Here is a 19,602-nt window from a genome sequence, read left to right as displayed (position 1 = left end):
CCATGTCATGGAAAATTAGTATGGAAGTGCAAGTTAGTCCTTCAACTGTCCAGAGAGGAGGAAGAGATAAAGGAAAGAACAGAAGCAAAGAAAGAGGAAGAGATAGGCTAAGTTGAGAAAGGATGGAAGGGAAGGAAAGATGGAGCAAGAAGAGAAATGGAGAGCATGATGGGTTTAGAGCAAACAAGGGAAAGACGGAAGAGGTGAGCTGAGGACAGTAAGGATAGAAACTGAGAATGGAAGGATAGATGGAAGAGAGAAGAATGGAAAAGAGGAATAAAGGAAGAGTGGAATCCCCAGCTGTTGACCAGAGGGTTTCAACCAGCAGCAGCTGCATCCGACTCAATCATGTCTTCCTGCTTGGTTTATTTGTGGAGAGATTTTTCTCACACCAGTTCATCTGAAAGAGCTCCTGTTTCCTTCAGCAGGTAGGATCCTAAAACAGACTGTTTTCATTAAACTGAAAACTAACATTAAAGTTCAATATGCTGAAGAATAACCTGAACGACTGTGAATCTCCACTGACACATTTTGGTTGTTCTCTACTATTTGAGGAAACACAATTTAGAAATGCGTTAATTAAACAATACCTTACATAGAAAGTTTACTTACTGTAAACAGCTCATGAGTTTGACAAGCAAAGGGAATGCTAGTAGTTAGCCGGGTTAGTTAAATGACCTCGGAGTTGCCGAGGTAGAACTGTAAGTGGCCAGAATTGACGTACGTATAGGCTGCTGAGATTTCTCAGTAGTATGAATTTTGGCACTGCATCACAAGCTAAAACCCCGCTGTAATATGGTGACAAAGAGACACATATCACAAACCTAATGAGGCTTCTATGTGAATGCATCTATGGTTACAACATTTCAGTAATCAAGACAGCTTCTGTTTATTTATGTGTGAAATCAAAGACCCACTATTTCTAAAATGACTACAAATCTGCCAGTGTTGTCAGCGGGAACTGCATATATTACATCTAATTGCAGCAGTCGACACAATGGCTATAAAGACTTTATACAATTTATTTTTCATTAATTTGTATTCTTTTTTCAAAATGAAGAGAAATGTGTTCTTCCTTTAGTAATAAATATGAATTAATATAACAAAACAAAACAATTTTAACTATTGAAATAATTTTTATAAAACAATTGTAAGTTTAAGGTCATTAAACTAAGTAAAATCATATTAATGGCACTAACTGGCTTCACGCATTGTATGAATATATTTCCATATTGGCATGATATGAAAAACCATTTTAATGTGAATTATTGGATTATTCTTCTCTACACATGTAGTCACAGTGCACCAAAGGGAAGTCAGAGCCTCTTAGTATAAAACCATTAGAAATTAGCTCTCAAAATATACAGATCTCCTATTCCTTTAAAAAGTACATAAAATCTACAGCCATCGGCACCCAGCCACCCAACCCCCGACTCGCTGCCTCTCCAGAGACTTTTCTATTATTTCCAAATCTGAGAGCTTTCATTGCCCCAGGGAGCGATTAACAGTGCAGCTCCATTTATGTGCGTTTTTCTCTCCTTCTCCAACTTGACGGTAATTGAAACTCAACAAGTCAGATTTTATTTATAAATCGCTCCTTTGAACAAAAACAGGTTTGACACAGAGTGTCTGGTGGAGCTGCAGTGGACCTAATTGCAGATACAGGCAGGAGATAAAGAGCAGGAACAAACACATGACAGGCTTTAGGAAATATGCCTGGAACAAGAAGAAGGTTTGGCCTTGGCATATTTTTTACATATGCTGCAAATACCAGATCACTGGTTATGGATTCTGCAACTTCTTTTCAGGCATTTTCATTCTTTTCTTTATTTTAAATGAACAAGAAGTCATTACATCATCAAATCAGTCCTCTTTTTCCCATCATGTGTACATACTTTTGTCCACATAGTGGTGATTTTTTATGGTTTTTGTACATAAAATGTATAGACAATTAAACATATAATACTACTCACCATCCAGCAGGAGGAACTGTGTTGACCCCTGAGTCCCATCTCGCTGCCGTGCCAACAGACGGTACACGACAGAGCCAGGTGTAGCGTCAGGACCCACAGCGGCCAGGTAAGGTGAGGGAAACATGGCCCACTGCAGGTTGGCCTGACTGGGCATGCTCAGAGTCAGTCTGCACAGGTACCACTCGTCACCTGGAAGAGAGGGGACTGTTATTACAAAAGTGACTTCATTATAAATGGCTTCTTTGTTTGCTGTAACTAATAAATACATTACACATTTGCATGTCTGTGCCCAGGGACCTATTGTGTTTTAATTCATTCATGATGTTAGCAGTAACATCAGGTTTGTCATTCTGAGCCAGCGTTGTGAGCAATGTTACGAATGTCTTATTTTTAGGGAGCTTTACGAAATCTGGTAATGTCTCGTGTTGTTTTAGTTGTAGGTTCACTTTATTAGCTTGCACTGCTTGCTGTTGTTTGTCTTAGCTTGTTAGCTAAGCTAGCTCCACTTGTTTAGACTGTGGCATGAAAGCTGAGCTGCTCTCAGCCAAAGGAGACACTACAACATTTCTGTACAACAGCCAATGTGTTTTCTCAGCTTTCATCTCCATCTTGCTGCTTGGGACATGAAGGAGTGACAGGAATGAGGAGAGGAAAACCAGTGGCTTCTCCAAAATAAAACAACAAAACTTTCAGAAGATCACACAACAACATCAATGCAGAAGGAGCTCCCATGCACCCAGGCAAAAATACACGCACACGTTTGGTTTTCTTCATGTCATCTGGTTCTTAGGAGGGATTTGTTTGGTTTGAAGGTGCTTCGGCGCTTGCTGTTGTTTTGTGTCATGACAGTGAAGGAGACAACAGCCAGAACAAATCAGGGAATGTCACTTTAGGGAAAAGACAGAAGAGAGAGGGATAAGGAGAAGAGGTGGAAACAAAACACTATCTGTTGCTGTTTCTATTGCCTCTAAAGGTCTGTCAACACTGAGCAGGGCAGGGAAGGAAGAAGAGGAGTGAAGGAGCGTTAGAGAAGAAGAACGGAAGGAGGAGGAGACAGGAACAATGGAGTAAAAGCAAAACCAAAATGGAAAAACAGAAGAGCGATCTAATAAAACAGCAGCAAGAAAAGGAAGTGAGGAGAAGTAAAATAGTAAAAGAAACTGTCTTTAACCCTTTGCCACTAATTGATACAGTTCACATTAAAAAAAAATCACAATCACTCCATAATCATAACTCAGTCGAATGTGAACCAATTGATACAGTTCGCATTAAAAAAAAATCACAATCACTCCTTCATAATCATAACTCAGTCGAATGTGAACATGATACACATTTTTTTGTCTCGGTGTGAGTTATACTCTGTGAGGATATCATTATTCTGCCCCTCACAATTAAATGTCCAAGAAACATTTTTAAAACTCAGAAACTGCCTATGAATTGTCACATTTTTAGGTTTTCTTCAGTATACAGTAATCCTGTGTTTATTGTTTGTACTGCCATGGATTCATTTGAAACAGAAATGTTTAACTTTTAACATGTGGCTCAAGTTGCATCCTCAGCTGAATCCACAATGACATTATAGTTCCTGTTTACACCCCACGGAGAATTATGGGAGCTGCAGTTCCAAGGGCAGAGTAAGACAATAATAGTGACCCTCCTCTACCCATTCATATATACTGTAGATATGTGGCCTGAATAAAAAACAGGCAAACACAAATTTATGCATTAAACAGGAATTAACTGCCTAAGCCTGACTCAAAATCAAACTTATTTTTGAAACTAACAATATGTAGCATGTCAGGCATGAAGTTACTCTGCTAAAAGACAAAGCTTAGGGTTGACTGCTCATCTGTCTTCTTCTACTTCTCTGGTCTTCAGTCTTGGGTCAGCTCACAACATCCAGAATAATCACATCCATTCCTGTCTGTAGTTTTACATAAGTTGTGCTGCGGGCTGCGTATAAGGGTGAAATGAAAATCTGTCCTATAAACATCAACACAATGAGACGCCGTGCCAGCAGTCAGCACACATGTCAACCCAGGCAAAAACAATCAAAATTCAGCATCTGTGCAAGGCAGTCAGCACACATGTCAACCCAAACAATCAAAATTCAGCATCTGTGCAAGGAAACACATGCAGGAGCTATTGGCTCCTTCATCCCTCCAGGCTGATGAAAGGTCACCGACACCAGAATAATGACATTTAACTAATGCTGTGTTAAGAGACAGTATGTGGCCTTGGTAGAGATGCACCAGCTCCTCTTAATGAATGTTGAATGTGAAGTCCTCTAACCTACATGACCTGAACATACCCAAATGTCTTTATTAGGAAATGACTTTTAAAAAGTGGGAGCCATATAATATTTGAGCATTAGACATTTATTCTAAGTGCTCACAGCAGCAGACCTTCATGAATGGAGAGCGTGCTGCAGCCTGTGTTGCAGTTGCAAGGCATTGTGTGTGCAAGTTGTCTTGCACAACTTTTCCGAGCATAACTGTGTTTTCTGCGCCATGACATCAATCTGATTTATTGCTACAATGAGATGGATTTTTAACTGCTGTCCCAGCAAGATGTGACTAATAGCACTTTCCTGAGGGATATTATGGCACTGGTAACCTCCAGAGTTGGTGGATTATGTGCAGAAGAGGTAAACAACAGAAAAATGCATTTGCAATATTTTGTTGCATTTTGTTTGATGATGCACTGCATTTGCTTCTGACTTCAAATACACACAACAAAACCATAAGACAGGAGAAAAGTGAACCTTTGCTCTGCTCCCCCTTGCTCCCCGTGATCACCTACACTCTTTTAACGCAGTTAATATCAAGATCTAGCTGTCCTCATTTATGTACTTTGTTTCTGTCTTGTAAAGTATGAAAAATGGCCACAGCTGTTAACTAGGGTTCTGGGTTTACCAGCAGTCAATACTAAGCTGCTGGAGAGAAAATCATTTTGTAACTATCACTTCTTCAGATAAATTAAGCAAAAACGCAGGGTAACGACTGCAGCTGTGCTGTGAGACCAGCTGTGGTGACATATAAAATAGGTGATGACGGAGAAGGTGAGAAGCAACAAAAGGTTATGATATTCATTACAGCCACAAAGAATCTGATGCTTAGCAAACTCACAAGAAACAGACTAAACCATGTTATAAATGTGGCTGCTGGAGAAGCAACATATGGAAACTGAAACATGGGGGAGCGCAGTGCTGCAGACACCCATCTTCTGATGGCTTGTGACACGCGTTTTTGCTGACAAGTGAAAACAAATCAAAGGGATTTTTTGGTGTCTTAACTGCAGAAAGAAATGGGACCCAGCTCATCAGTCAATTAACTGTGAATTACTGCTGTCACAGCATCTGAAAAATGCCAGAGATAATCATTCTGACTACTCCAGGAGGCTGAGACAACAAGAGTGTGACTGATAAACTATTTGAATAGTTGAGTTATGTTTGGATGGAAGCATTTTTCTTGGCAACTTGCTGTTTATTGTGTGCATACCTTGCCAACATGCATTTCACATATCAGCCCAGGTCATTTCTGCTCCCCTGCCCCTCTCCCTCCCTCCATAGGTCTCTGCAGGACAGGGGTCTCTAGACATGGGGTACTCACAAAACAAGGCCTGAAAGTGGTGCAAGTCACCTCTCACGCACGGGAGAATGTGCGCGCCTCTATGTAAACTCTGACCCATAGTGAGAGGAAAGACTACAAGTATTGATGCCTCACATGTTTTTAATTTAACTCCATATCATACTTTAGGATCCACGTTATTATGAATATTAAATCCAGCAGTGCCATTCGCGCTCGTAGTGAGTGTTTCATAAACCCTGTCTTCTAAAATCCAACTCAAATCTTAAGCCAGAATTGAGTCTATTTAATCGGCGCCGTCTCCATCACATTGTCCACTCCGGGGACTAGCATCAAATACCTTGCCATTACAGAACTAAAGAACAAAAGTGTAAATAGGTTTTCCTGAAGTACTGTGCACATACAGGATCATCAAATGTCAAGGTCTGGAAATACAGCCATAAGGCTCTAGATCCTCGTTAGCGGTCCTAATTATAATGCTGTATAAAACATGAGGGAAACGAGCACATCAAAGTAAAACATCCTCCAATACTCAAACAACACAATTTAAATACATACTGGTAAACGAGTAGAAAGATGTAGCGTACCTTTAGATCGGACCACTTGTCCTTAAGTTCCGGCAGCCACTCGCACCAGCGACCCCGCAGCTGTGGCCACCAAATAACGTCATTTTCCGGGCCTCCGCTTCCCCTACAAGTGTCTCCATCTCAGTGTCTGAGTAGTTACGTTTCTTTATCCTTTCCTCACTTGATTCACCGTTAACAACACTACAATCGCGAACCAAACTCGTTAACATTCGGGTCGGCATCCGGGAGGTGCTTCGCATTGACTATTTATGGATAGAAGTGACGTGTACGTGGCTATGGGCTGATTCACGTGCGCACAGTTCTTGGTGAGGTGTGATCTATAAGGGGAACATTACTTAGAGGTGCGCGTACGCACGGTTTCATAAGTCTGAATATTTTTTGGCCTACACAATTCTGGGCGCACGTACAGTTTTAGTAGGGATCCTACGCACAGTTTTATAAATGAGACCCAGGATCTGTTTATACAGGCATCATTTCTTACTAAGGATCTGTTGATCATACAGTTGTTGCACATCACCCTCAGCAGAGTACACATACTATATAGACATATGAAAACTCTACCTGAATAAACACAACCCGAGTAAAAATAATACCAGACCTGTTCAGTGATTGCGGTACCACCCAGCAATCCCTTCTCTGTCTCTGTGGCCTGTACATTCTGTAACCTTAACAGAAAATCAGCTTTTTCCATTGTGTGAATTCCTTCAATTATAATACTTGCCATCATGGGATGGAGGCTCCTACTTACACAGTTCAATGTTACTGCTTTTTTGGCTGCTGCCAGCAGGATGTTTAATAGGTGCTTCTGTTATTCCTTTGGGTGCTACCCGCGGTATGATTACTCAAAGGTCCGGAGGGAACTGGAAACCAAAGTCTTTATCTAGTATCTTCCAGCTTATTGTTGAACCAGTAGCATCTCAGGGTCTGTTTCTTATCTTTTGTTGGAGGAGGGTTGTCTTATCAGAATGTATGACCTAATGAGGATGAACTGTTTCAGTTATAATGACCCCATCATAACCACCCTCAGGACAACCTGAGAAAATCCAAATCATCAGACTGTTGTTTGTAGCTGCCACCTAACCTGTTTTAGGTCACTTTATCTGCTGTGCCGAGGTGTCATAATTCCTCTCCCTGATTCACTGAACAGCAGAGCATAGTCCATCCTTCCGCTCGGCCGCCTCAGTACAGGAGATGTACATCGCAGCCTGAACATTGAACTGATCCCCAGTGTGAGCCACTGAGCTCGGGCCACAGCTCACTGAACACATGCATGCATGCATATAAAAATGCAGAGGAACATCCAGCTTGGGACTGAAGCCAGGAAAAGGGGTTGAGGGTGACGCAGAGCTGAAAACCTGAACGCTGTGCAGCCATGTCCACACAGGGACGTGTTTGTCTTATCAAGCATGACCTCATGTCTCTTGGTTCTTTCACATCTCAGTCTAACATGAAATGAGTGTAAAATTATGTTAGAACATTTTACCAAGTCTCTAGCTTATTCCTTTCTTTTCACAGTTTCTGACTCGTGTATTTTTTTATTTGCAGATGTGATTCTGAAACAAATTTCCAAATTAGTTCAGTTTTATTTTCCTTTCCAACTGTCCATTGTGTTTTGGGTTAATTTTGTATCATTGGTTAGATTCAATTTTCACTCACAATGAACTGCACCTTATCAGTGAAGTGATATCAGGGATTTCCTGGGTGCAATCAGAGGTCAAGCCTGTGCCCTTAACCTTTTGAATAACACCCTCAGGGTGGACCGAGTTACCTTACAAAGTGGTGTTTTGGTTAATGAAACTGTATATTTTATGAATGTAATCAAAAGGAGATGTGTCAATGGACAATGAAGTAAATAAGCCAAAGAGCCTTCAGATTTTACATGTGTGAGAAGCTTCTGTTATAAAATCACCTGACACATATAGGTATCTAAGTGTCACACACAGCGACTTCAAAACAAAATAACAGAACAAAATGGCTGCTTCCTTATTTTATGCTGCTTCAAAGATTGGTACGTTTTTACACACACACACAAAATAATATTTTTAACTGTATACATCACAGGCTGCCACATTGTTGTATGTTGGTTTCATGCATCTGTCACAGTCCTCCAGTCCTGCTTTGAAAGTTTTTCCATGCAGAAAACCCCCCCTGTTTCACCTGAAGTGATCAGTGGTAGAGGTTTGTGCTCTTGGCCCAGGTTCTGTTTTTGTGTGTTGACCTGTTTAACAGGTTTGGCTGAGGTGATGGCCTTGTTCCTTGGCAGAGATCAGGAAAGTTTCATAAAGCCCTCAACATTAAGTATGGACTGTAAGCATCTTTGTGTTACAGTAAGTTGTCACACACACACTCTTTTTGTTGTTTAGCCAAACAAAACAAAGGGGCTCTTGTTCTTGCTGTCAGATGTTTGTGCCCATGTGTAGAATGTCTTATCTCCCAACCAAAGTATTTACAGAAGCCTGTGCACTGTACACATCCATCCTGGAGTATGACCAGGTACAACACTGGTGAAAATGGAAAATAAAAACCAACGTGTGGTTCAGCACATTCCCTCTCTCAGCAGGGAAGAAGAAGTGAAGTCAAAACATCAAAGTCACAAAGAAAAACAAGGAATAGATAAGTGATGATTGATGGATGAACGGAGGAGGAATGAACCCGTTATGTTGACAAGTTGAGGTGAAAGTCAAAATATTGCCAGACAAACCCTCCTCTGTTTGTGAACCTGGGTCTCCATCTGGTCCCTGGGAGCTGGTGGACAGAGGCCTGCTGCATCCCAATTAACCACCTTATAGACTGGCCTACTTTACCTCTGCACACACACACATATAGAGAAAACCACAGTCCTGCAGGCACATAGTTAATTAAGCCCCATTTTTCACTGCTAATGATGAGAGAGAGAGGGATGAAAGAGAGAGAAGAAAAACGATGGAGGGGAGTGAGAGAGAGGAGTTTAAAGCCATGATAACAACACAGATAATGATGAGAATAATAAATGACAGGAAAATGAAAAAAATCAATGCATAAATCTGCCTGTTTGTAGGGATGCAACACACACACACACAAAGTGGTGCGGTAGTATTACTATGACTGTGTTGACATTTGTGAGAGAAGAATTTAGTTTTTGAAAAAGATGTTGACTTTAACGAAGCGGTTTAAGAACGGAACTGGCAGTGTGAAATAACACGAACCAACACAGTTCTATTGGATTTCTCCATCATTTTTCCAGAGTTCCCCAACAATCAGATCCTGTTTGAAGGAATTTGTCTTAACTCATGAGTCTGATTCTGAAAGCATATGACTTTGTTTCCCTTTGGTGCTGAAACAGTGAATCGACTGACTGAAATTATTTTGATAGAGAGTGAGAATAAAGGGGCTCTATCTGACCAGACTGTTTCACTCTCTTATACAACTGTAAACTGAATCTCTGGGTTTTGAACTGTTGCTCAGACAGAGCCTGACATTTCAATCTCGTTAATCCTTTGTCCCTGTTGTTTGTCCTGTCCTGTCTTGAACAATATGCAAACAATATTACTTTTAAATAACAAACAAAATATTGTAGAATCAGAGGATGCGCAGGCTTTTCTCAGCTCCAACACCTCCAATAATCCAAGCAGAACAAAAAAAAAAAAAACACAGGGGCAGGCTGTAAAGTATAACTGAAACTGCAAATTCAAGCAATTACAAGCAATGAGAAACAAAAACTACACAAAAGGTGCATCTGAAAAAAGTTCTGTTGTGTTCTGACAAACTGCAACAGTATAATAAGTATTAATCTTAATTATTGTTCCTAATTTTTGCTTGCATGTTGCCATCTGAATGTGAGAATGTGGGAACAGTGAAGTCCAGCTGCTGTGATGAGACTTATTAAAAAGGGATTATATGAGACTTCACAGCGACATACAGAGACCTGCAGGGGCCCAGGGTGGTGCGTTCTGGAGCCTCAACAGCCCCTGAGTTCAGCTCATACAGACAGACAGTAGATCCACAGGATTGATTTCTACTGACACAGAGAGGGGGGGTGAAGAGGAGAAGGAGTGGAGGGGAAGCATGTCAAGGGAAATGGACAAAGAAAAGAAGAAAATAACTGACAAAAAGGGTGTGGAGACACAAAATCAAACACAGAAAAGTCAGTCAATTGATTTCCTCTGTCTGATCTCCTCTCCTGATTGGCTAGATGGAACCAGGCATCATGGGAAGTGGGGCAACAGGATGGGTCGAACAGGATTTTCCAATAATTCATAGCATTTGTGTTAATCTGCTTGGAGGAGCAGACGGGTGGAGCTTGGTTGTACAGAGGCAAAAAATAATAAGAAGAGAGTTTCAGCAATGAGAGAAATACATTTGATGTGCGAGGGAGGGTCAGACTGGTTCTGCAAGAGTTACACCAGATGATGAAAAGACAACAAGAGAGGAAGGAAACATGAAAGGAGGGTTAAAAGGCATGAAGAAGAAAAGAAAAAATGGAGTAACTCAGAGTGTCAATCCATAGAGAGAGAGAGAAAATAGAGAGAAGGGGAGAGGATGAAGAGACCAGACCGAGTTAGACCGGGCCAGGGCCAGGGCAGACCAGACTAGCCAGACCCAAACAGGTGGGAACAAGACCACAACAAGGCTAAATCAGATAAGCCCTGGCTAGACCAGCCCAGACCAGATGAGGCCTAGTATGAACAGATCGGACCACATTAGACCAAAGGCCCTATACATGAGACGCCTGTCCAAAACCAGAATGGACCGTCACAGACTAGTCTAGACCAAGCCAAAGTGATCCACTCCAGAAGAGACCAGGGCAAGAGAGAGAAAAACCTTGACTAGTACCAGTGGTGATAAGGGCACTGGGGGGACCTGGATGGGTCTTGGATAGGTTTGGAAAGAGGTTGCTGAGGTTTGGGAGATGACTCTCAGTGAGGTTCTGTTGAGGTCTTGGGGGAGGTTTTGGAGAGCTGCTGCCGGTGGTCGGGCCAGCAGGCTGTGGGATGTTTCAGAGACCTTGAATGTATCTGTGGTAGATTCTTGGATTTGTGTGTGAGCATCACCGCGGCTGAAGCAGAAGAATCCAGGGTGATGTGAAAAGCAGAGGCTGTCGTCTGAATTATGAATATCTGAGGACGTTTGTCAGCCATTAATAAATAAAGCGGTGAAAATTTAATGCGGAGCTTCATTGATTATTGATGGAGCAACTCTGACAGCGATGGGAGAGTGGTGCCTGCTTGGTTCTAAAACCGTGTGGGCACATCTGCATCTGTGCATTCAGCATGTGCAGGATGAGTGCGTGCTAATCACCTGTGTCTTATATTGTTCATGTCTTTTCAAATATTAATGTTGAATTTTGAATATTAATGTTTGCTCCTCAGCCGGTGAAGGAAGTCGCTGCTGTGTCTCCGTCACCTCTGAGGTCTGTCAGGGGAGCACTGGCTGCACATCTGGGTGTGTTTTTACTGTACTTCTTTGTGTCTTCTTAAGTGTATTACTTTGTATTACTTACATTATGGGGACTGAAACGGGTTAACACACTCACATTGTGGGGACTCAGCCATCCTTGTGGGAACCAGCCTTTGGTCCCCACAAGGAAATCATTTAATTTTAGGGTGGCAACATGGTTTAAGGTTCAGGTTAGATTAAGTATTAGGGTTAGGCAAGAAGTGGTTATGGTTAAGGTTAGGATAAGTCTACAGGAACTGAATGTATGTCAATGTAAAGTCCCCACAAGAAATGAAAACACAGCGGAGTGTGTGTGTGTGTGTGTGTAGTGTCAGTGTGGCTCTCGCTGTGAAAAAACCCTCAGCAGCTCTGACGAAGTGCAAGTGTCTGATGTTTGAGCTTTAGACCCGTGATGGGATTTCCTCTCCATGACTCAGTGTTGTGTTTCAGTGTGTGTAAATCTGTTATCACTCACCATCACATGGAGTGGCAGAGAATAATCAACAAAGGCACAAAGCTGCAGTTTAATATCAGAGTGTGTGTGTGTGCTCTGATTAATCTGCCGTGTGTGCTTTTCTGCTGTTGCCTGTTTGGGCATATCTGTGTGTGTGAACGGGTCAGATCTAATTCCTCTGATATGTGACTGCAGCTGCATGGAGGCAAAGCAATAGCGTAGTAATTTGAATGTCAAATTCTGAAATTTAATCACAACTGAAAACCTGGTGTCAAAATTTAAATACCCTGAATTTAGGGCACAGAAATATTTGACTTTGAAGATTCATCTTTCTGAAATGATGTGGTGTGAATGCACTAGAGTCCCCCCTGAACGTTTCCACTGACCTCCTGTTGGCTGACGGGAATGAGTTAAACTAGCAGAAACATACTTTCAAACCTTCCAAATATTATTCATTCATTATATTTTAAGTTACTGATTGAATTAAAATATGAAGGCTATGGCTTGCTTTCATATAGCACAAATTATCTTGATATAAGCAAAAGATCTTTTGTGGGAAATGGAGTGCTGTTGCAAAATGACAAAATATTCCGTTTGTAAGATCGCTAGGATTTTGTTTTTTTTAATTTATTTCCTACTTAAAACCTTTTCTGGTACCAACAGTTTTGGTGAAGTCTGTTTCAGATCAGTCAGAGTATTACAGTATATTCCTTCCAGAGCCCTGTAGGGGCCGGTCTGGCTTCAGGGCTTCATAGGTGCCGAATCATCACTATTAAGCTGATGAGCTTCAAATATTAATATGATGTGTATGAAAGTTTAACAGATTAATACGTTATTTTTTCATCGACTGCTGCTGCATGAAAATCCAACTGTGACTCCGCACTGAACACTGAGACTGTGTGCTGCAGAAAATAATGTGTACTGTCTTCCAAAGCTCACTTTGTGACAAACTCACAGTTCTGTTGGTGAAGAGCTAAATCGGCATCATGTACTGCTTTTTTTATGTGCAGACAACAGGCAGCACTTTCATGTTGTCTTAACTACATGGATGCTTTAACCTCGATTAATAAGCACAGCATACATAGTGCTGTCTGTCAACAGTCACTGAGTCGACAGAGGAGGCTGCAGCCCTCGCTCTGGCCCCTGAAGCCAAAGTGACTCGCCAGTTTGAAAGGAACAGGCCCAAATTGTCACCAATACATTTTCTACTAGTCCAGAGTACATGCACACTGATCCACTGCATGCATGAATGCACACAACTGAGGTGTGAATATGTGCACTCACACAAATACACAACACACACATACACAGACAGAGACTGAATAGAACTACTCTCTTTCTGGGACAAACTTTAATGCATTTGTGATCAGCTGTACACCACACACATGCTCTTTCCTGCAGATCTGGCGACTTGGCCTGATGATCAAAGGCTCAGATTTGCTCCATTGTGTGGATAAACACCGAGCTTTTCAGACACTCGTCCAACACAACAACACATGATAACACACAGACACACAGTAGCACACACACATTCTGCCACTTTGGTCCAATCTTCCAAAGCCACCACTTTATCTGACTTGCACCAAGTAGGGCTGTTGAAATTTGCTCGACCAAAGCACTTTGTTACGCTGGCAGCGGATGCCAAGCTGGGGTTCACTGCTAGCCTAACTATAGAGCTGCAAAGCTGTTGTGAAGGTTAAGAACTGTTGAAACCTGTGGCTCAAAGTGAGGCAGAGACAGGCCTGATTCCATTTACTCTTCTAAACAATGCAGAAAGTACATTTTTAGAGTCATTATCAACAACTTTGACACAGATCTGGTCTTTTCCAGACAAACTTTTTGACCACAGGCCTGATGTTCTCTCTTCTAGAGACAAACACATTTCTACCAGGTTTGTGCCTTTGTAACTTGTCTCAGTATCTCACATGCACACTGTGACTGTTTGGTGGTAAAATTACAGGAGTTAACAGGGTGATGAGTGCAATCAACAGGGCTGAAGAACAAATGTTTGGCGCATATTATTTTTGGGCTTGGCTCCGGTGAGGGGCTAAGGGGTTTGTAGCAGCTGAAACAGAAAGGGGAAAGTGGAGTTAAGGGTTTTAGTGGAGTTAAGATGTAAAAGTCTGTGTTAAGGATATTTTCCAGTTGAGTTAAGGGAGATGGTGCGTGTCGGGTTAATTGTGATGAAGTGTGCAGGTTGATGAGGCTCACACAGCGGATGGTCTGTTTGACTAATGAGAGCATCTGTAGAGGCTCAGCAGCCTGTAGCGTGCATGCACACACACATGCAGACGGCACAGTGCGTCCCAGGAGGAAGTGAACCCTGTTCTCTCATCACACTTTCTGTCATCTTCAATCTGCCTCCCATCTCGTTTCCATGACAACGCATCACCTCTTATCTACAACTGCTACCCACGCAGCAGCATCATCGCCACCCTCTTGCAGACACACTAAAGCAGAGGTCGGCAAGCAGCTGGGAGGACGCCCTCCAGGTCAACAAGTTTGTTGTAGTCTTGTGTATAAGTCAGGAAACTTTTCTAACTTTAAACTACATCACATTTCTTTATAAATACTAAAGCACTGAGCAGCTAGCTATAGTTGGTTGAAAATAAAAGTGTTAAACATAAGGATTATAACATTTGTTCAAGTCTTTCAAAAACAAGAAATCAAAAAAATCATGAATTCTATTTGTATTAAAAGTTAAAACTCAGCTCCACTTTTTAAGCAGTTTTGACCCTGATACACTAATAATCTACTGAAAACTAATTACAGCTGAGCAGCCGCCAAAGTGTCACCTTTACTCAGCTGATATTAGCTTATTGCAGATACAGATGTGGGACAGATGATATTTGACATTGGTTGGCGTAGTTTTACTTGACTTATTGCCCAAATAATTACAGCAGTTATGAGCAAATGCAGATTATGCGGTTTCTCCATGTTTCAAAGGGCTAATCATCAGTAGACAACATGGAACTTCTTCCTGTGTTTACTTTCTCATTCCTGCCCCAGACTCCTTTAACCAATGAGTGAAGGGATTGTTCACATTATTCTAGCTTGCTTGGATTTTTATCTGTGTGAAAGGAAACTGAACCAAGAAGAAACTGGACCAAGTTTACGAACTGGTCCACTGATTCAGACTAGTACAGACAAACTTCAGGTGTGAAAACACCCTAACTCCAACATCTCCTCTAGTTGTTCAACTGGGTTGACATCTGGTGACTGTGAAGGCCACAGCATCTAATTACCATCATGGTCATCCCCATCAGACCAATCAGTGACTCCTCGTGTCCTGTGGACACGGGCTCGGTCTTCCTGGAGGAGACCACTCAATTATTCAGGTGTTTCCTCATATCTGTCAGCAATCAGTGACTCCTCGTGTCCTCCACTTCCTGGAGGAGACCACTCAGTTATTCAGGTGTTTCCTCATATCTGTCATCGTCTGTATACTTGTATAAGAGTATAGGATGCCTGTTATTGTAAGTAACTAGAAGTGTGAGGTTTGTTTGAGGTAATTAGACAAGTGTCTCCATTATGTAGTTTGTGTAACATGTCCTGTTTAGTACCTACAGCTTTAAAATAACCAAATCTGAAGGATAAGGTCATATGAATAATTGTTAACAAACTGTTAAACTCTCTCTCTGTGGTCAGACTGCATTCAGCACAACTGTCAGACATGTTTGACTTCAAGGAACAATCTTTTTCTTAAACTGAAGTTAAAGCCTTACAAAGTGACCAAAGTTGGTGTAATGAGGTTTTTGCGCTTGACAGAGTTCTCAATATGTCTCACTTGATCTTTCTCTGTGTTCCTGTTGGACTCAAAGTGAGTGAGGATGACTCACATCAAAGAGAGGAAAGAAATGTTAATGCCTGACTCATCTTCACTGATGGCACACACCACTGTGTCTATGAGACTCAGGACAGACATACAGTACAAGAGAAGGCTCCAGACACGTCTTTAAAGTTTGTCTGCCTGATTTCTTTTCAGCCTAGAGGGCCTCATGAGACTCAAAACAAACTGACACCATACACCGCTCCTTACCACACCCTCCCATCATGGCCTGTTTCCTGATGCTTGAATCTTTAGCAGCAATGAGATATACTGTATGTGTCACCTTGTTGTTTAGCCACAATACTTTTAACAAAATAACTCAATGCTTTCAAATGTTTAGGGTTGCAACTCATGATTATTTCTGTTATTGATTTACTTTTTATATAGAAATGACAAATAATTTATCATCAACCACTTGTCCAGGGTCAGGTCGTGGATCAGCAGGTGGTATTTATCAGTCACTACTTATTATTATTGGCTCTCACTGCTACAGAAGCATCTTGGTTGATATAAATAAAAGTACTCAGGTTTAATGTCCAGCCACTGCTTGTCCACAAATAAACAGAACAGAGAGCTGAGTGATCAACACAGAGACCCAGAAGTATCACATGGAGTTAAAGAAAGCTTTGCTACTTGATGTTCACCAGCAGTCAAAGCTGAGTTGGAGTGGTCGAGGGTTTCTACTGTTTGGGCCCCAAAAGTTCTCGAATTGCTTTTGGTTAATGAAATGACAACCGCAGCTGCAGCATGAGAAAAGCATAAAAATGGAGCACATACAGCAAGAGCAGGGGAGGAGGACAAGTGGAGGAAGAGAGAAGGAGCGCGGGATCAGTCAGAGCCCCCAGAGGAAGAGATAACAGGAAAGTCTAACAGAGATCAGCTCAGAGGAGAGACATCTGAAGGTCCTGAGGAAGAAACTGTGACTCCACAGAGGAGAGTCAGCGCCAGTAAGACACAGATGATCAGAGGGGAGGTGGAAAACCTTGTTGACATGATTCACAGAAACATCACTAGGCTTTAACTAAGAAGAATAATCACTGAGACTAATGTCGACTTAATGTGAGTGAAACTGAACATGTCAAATCTGGACACTGATGAAAACAGATGAAGAGAAAGCAAGACGATAGTGGAGAGGAGAAAAGACTGGCAGAAAAGGAAAAGGAGAAGAGGAGGCTGTGAAAGGGTAAAATAATAAGAAGAGAAAATCATAAAAGACACAAGATGAGAAGATGGAAGTGCTAAAAGGAGAAGAGTAGAAGAAAAGAAAGTGAAGAAAGGGAGAAGAGAGAAGGAAAAATGTAAGGACACCAGAAGAAGAGATGATAGAAAAAACAAAGTAGGAGGCCAGAGTTAAGAGAAAAGAGAGGGAGGGAAATAAAGACAATAGAAAAGATGCAATGACAAAGCATAAAGAGATTAAAAAAAAGAAGAGGAAGAGAAATGAAGATAAGATGAAGAAGATGAAAAGAATAGAGAGGGCAGAGTATGAAAGAAAAAAGGAAAAGACAGGAAAGAAGAAGTAGAGGGTGGTGAGGAGGAGGAGAGGACAAAGAGATGGCGTTTTAAGAGGGAGAGGAGGAAAGAAAGATGAGTAGAAGATGAGGAGAGTAGATGAAAGAATGAGACCAAAAGGACAACGAAAGAAGAGCAGGAGAAGATAACAGAAAAAGGGAGGACATGGATCAGGAGGAGGAGAAGAAAGGAGTAGTGGGGGAGGAAGTGAGAGGAGGAGGTGACACGCTAAATGTTGCACAATCTCCTCCGATCAGAGAGGAGCGCCAGAGGCAAAGCTGCTGCAGGCTATGCGAGTGTGTGTGTGAACAAGTCTTACTTTGGTTGTGCAGACAAATCTTGGCTTGAAGCTATTCGTTATGAGGACATGTTGTCTGGTCCCCGAACCTTCAGAGGTTCAGACCCGGTTTTAGGGCTCAGGTTAGAACCAGATTTAGGTCGGGCTCATTTAGCTGTGATGGTTAAGATCAGGGTAACGGGCCAGGGGATGCATTATGTCAATGAGTGTCCCCTCGACTAGAGAAAGACCAAGTGTGTGTGTTTTATACATCACAGCTTGCAGTGTTGCTGCACCTTTTAGCCCCGATGTCCATTCAGCCTCAATTACAGCAGAGCCTGGCAGGCTTGCATCACACACACACACACACACACACACACACAGCAGCACCCATGGGAAGACACTTTCTTTGTTCAGCTTCATTATATTCTGGCTCTTGATGTTACTTTCTCTCCACACTTCTTTCTTTATCCTTTCACCACATTGACTTGGTTTTTCCACCTGCTCCAAATGTTGTCACACCAGTTATTACTGGGACCATAGATCACTGGTGGAAGGTAACCACTGTGAGTACACTTACTGTACTTAAGTACAATCTTGAGGTACTTGTATTTCTAAGTCTTGTACTTTTTTACTGCACTACATGTATCTGATAACTTCAGTTCCTTTTCAGAATCAGATGAATCAAACCAAACACAGTAGAATCATCAGACTCTATTGATCCTGGTCAGAAATCCACCAGCTACCCAGCAGGATGTAAAGTACTTCACAGTATAAGTATATAAGGTCGTTAACATCAGCTCCACCTTTACCAGATGCAGCATTAAAGTGATGAACACAGTAATGTATCAGTCAGTAGGATCCAGTAGTATCAGAGACATTAATGTGACATGGGCCGTTCTGTAGGATGAGTACTGGTACTTTGGATACTTCAAGTATATTTTGATGCTTATGCTTTTGTACAAAAGTAACATTCTGAATGCAGGACCTCTACTTTTAACAGGGTATTTTTACATTGTGGTGTTGCTACTTTTACTTAACCAAACAATGCAAGTACTTTCTCCACCACTGCCATAACTGTGGCTTAAGGTGCTGATGTACTTACTTTCCACCAACACATAGACAAAGACTGTGACACCAGTATCATTGTTCACGTAATTACTTGCGTACTTTATGTTTTCCAGGAGGATTAAAGAATGTATCTATTAGGTGTGTAAAGACCAAAAGAACACAAATGCGAAATTCTAGTTGTGCAGTTCCATTTGCCATTTGTATATTTATTGGACAGTTAATTTTGACTGTATGTTTAAATTGTTAAAGGTGTAAAAAAATTGAAAGGTTAATGTTAATATTGGCCAGTCATTACTTTATTTTGGAATAATGGTTATTACTATAGTGTTTCGTAATATTTTGATTGTGTACTGTGGCTTTAAGAAAGTCACGCTACTTCCCATCTTAGTTTGTTTGGGAAAAAAGGTTCTGAAGAGTTTGGAAGCACACGGCTTTCTTACCGTATATCTGTAACATGTTTCTTTTTGACAGTATTCACGTTTAATTATGTTATGACTTGTGGAATTTGCTACATTCATTTTGTTTTTATGTGCTGAATTAAATTGGGATGTTGTTTTATTCTTGCAATTGTTGGAATTGGACTTTTATATGGCATGCTGAAGCGAGTGTGGCGCTGGAAAAGGAAGACACATGGGCACAGAGCGAGTAAGAACACATTTGTTATCTTCTTTAGAAAATTCAACCTCCACAAGGTGGCAGATAATCAAATACAACATGACTTAAGGACCTTACAATATTGTTGATGTTGAGAAAATAGCAGCAGCAGCATCGAAGATGGTCTAAGAGTTTCTCTTTCCACCACTGTTGTGTTGCTGCTGGCCTGATGTTCTGCCGCCACTGCTCATCTGGTGGATTGCATCTTGCCAACACTCAGATTCTCAAAGAATCCGGGTTAGG

General features: G+C 41.5%; 1 protein-coding gene across 1 annotated transcript in view; it reads right to left on the bottom strand.

Moving 5' to 3' along the window:
- Positions 1-19,602, bottom strand: part of LOC109970077 (neural-cadherin) — a 93,376-nt gene that overhangs the window by 43,145 nt on the left and 30,629 nt on the right. Inside the window, exon 2 of the mRNA XM_020617398.1 lies at positions 1,974-2,162. Coding sequence (XP_020473054.1) covers positions 1,974-2,162 — 189 coding nt within the window. The remainder of the gene's footprint in view (positions 1-1,973; positions 2,163-19,602) is intronic.

Source organism: Monopterus albus, unplaced genomic scaffold, assembly GCF_001952655.1.
Source record: "Monopterus albus unplaced genomic scaffold, M_albus_1.0 scaffold189.1, whole genome shotgun sequence".
NCBI classification, from domain to species: Eukaryota; Metazoa; Chordata; class Actinopteri; order Synbranchiformes; family Synbranchidae; genus Monopterus; species Monopterus albus.
The sequence above is the reverse complement of the archived record's forward strand: the minus strand, read 5'-3'. Positions and strand labels throughout refer to the sequence as shown.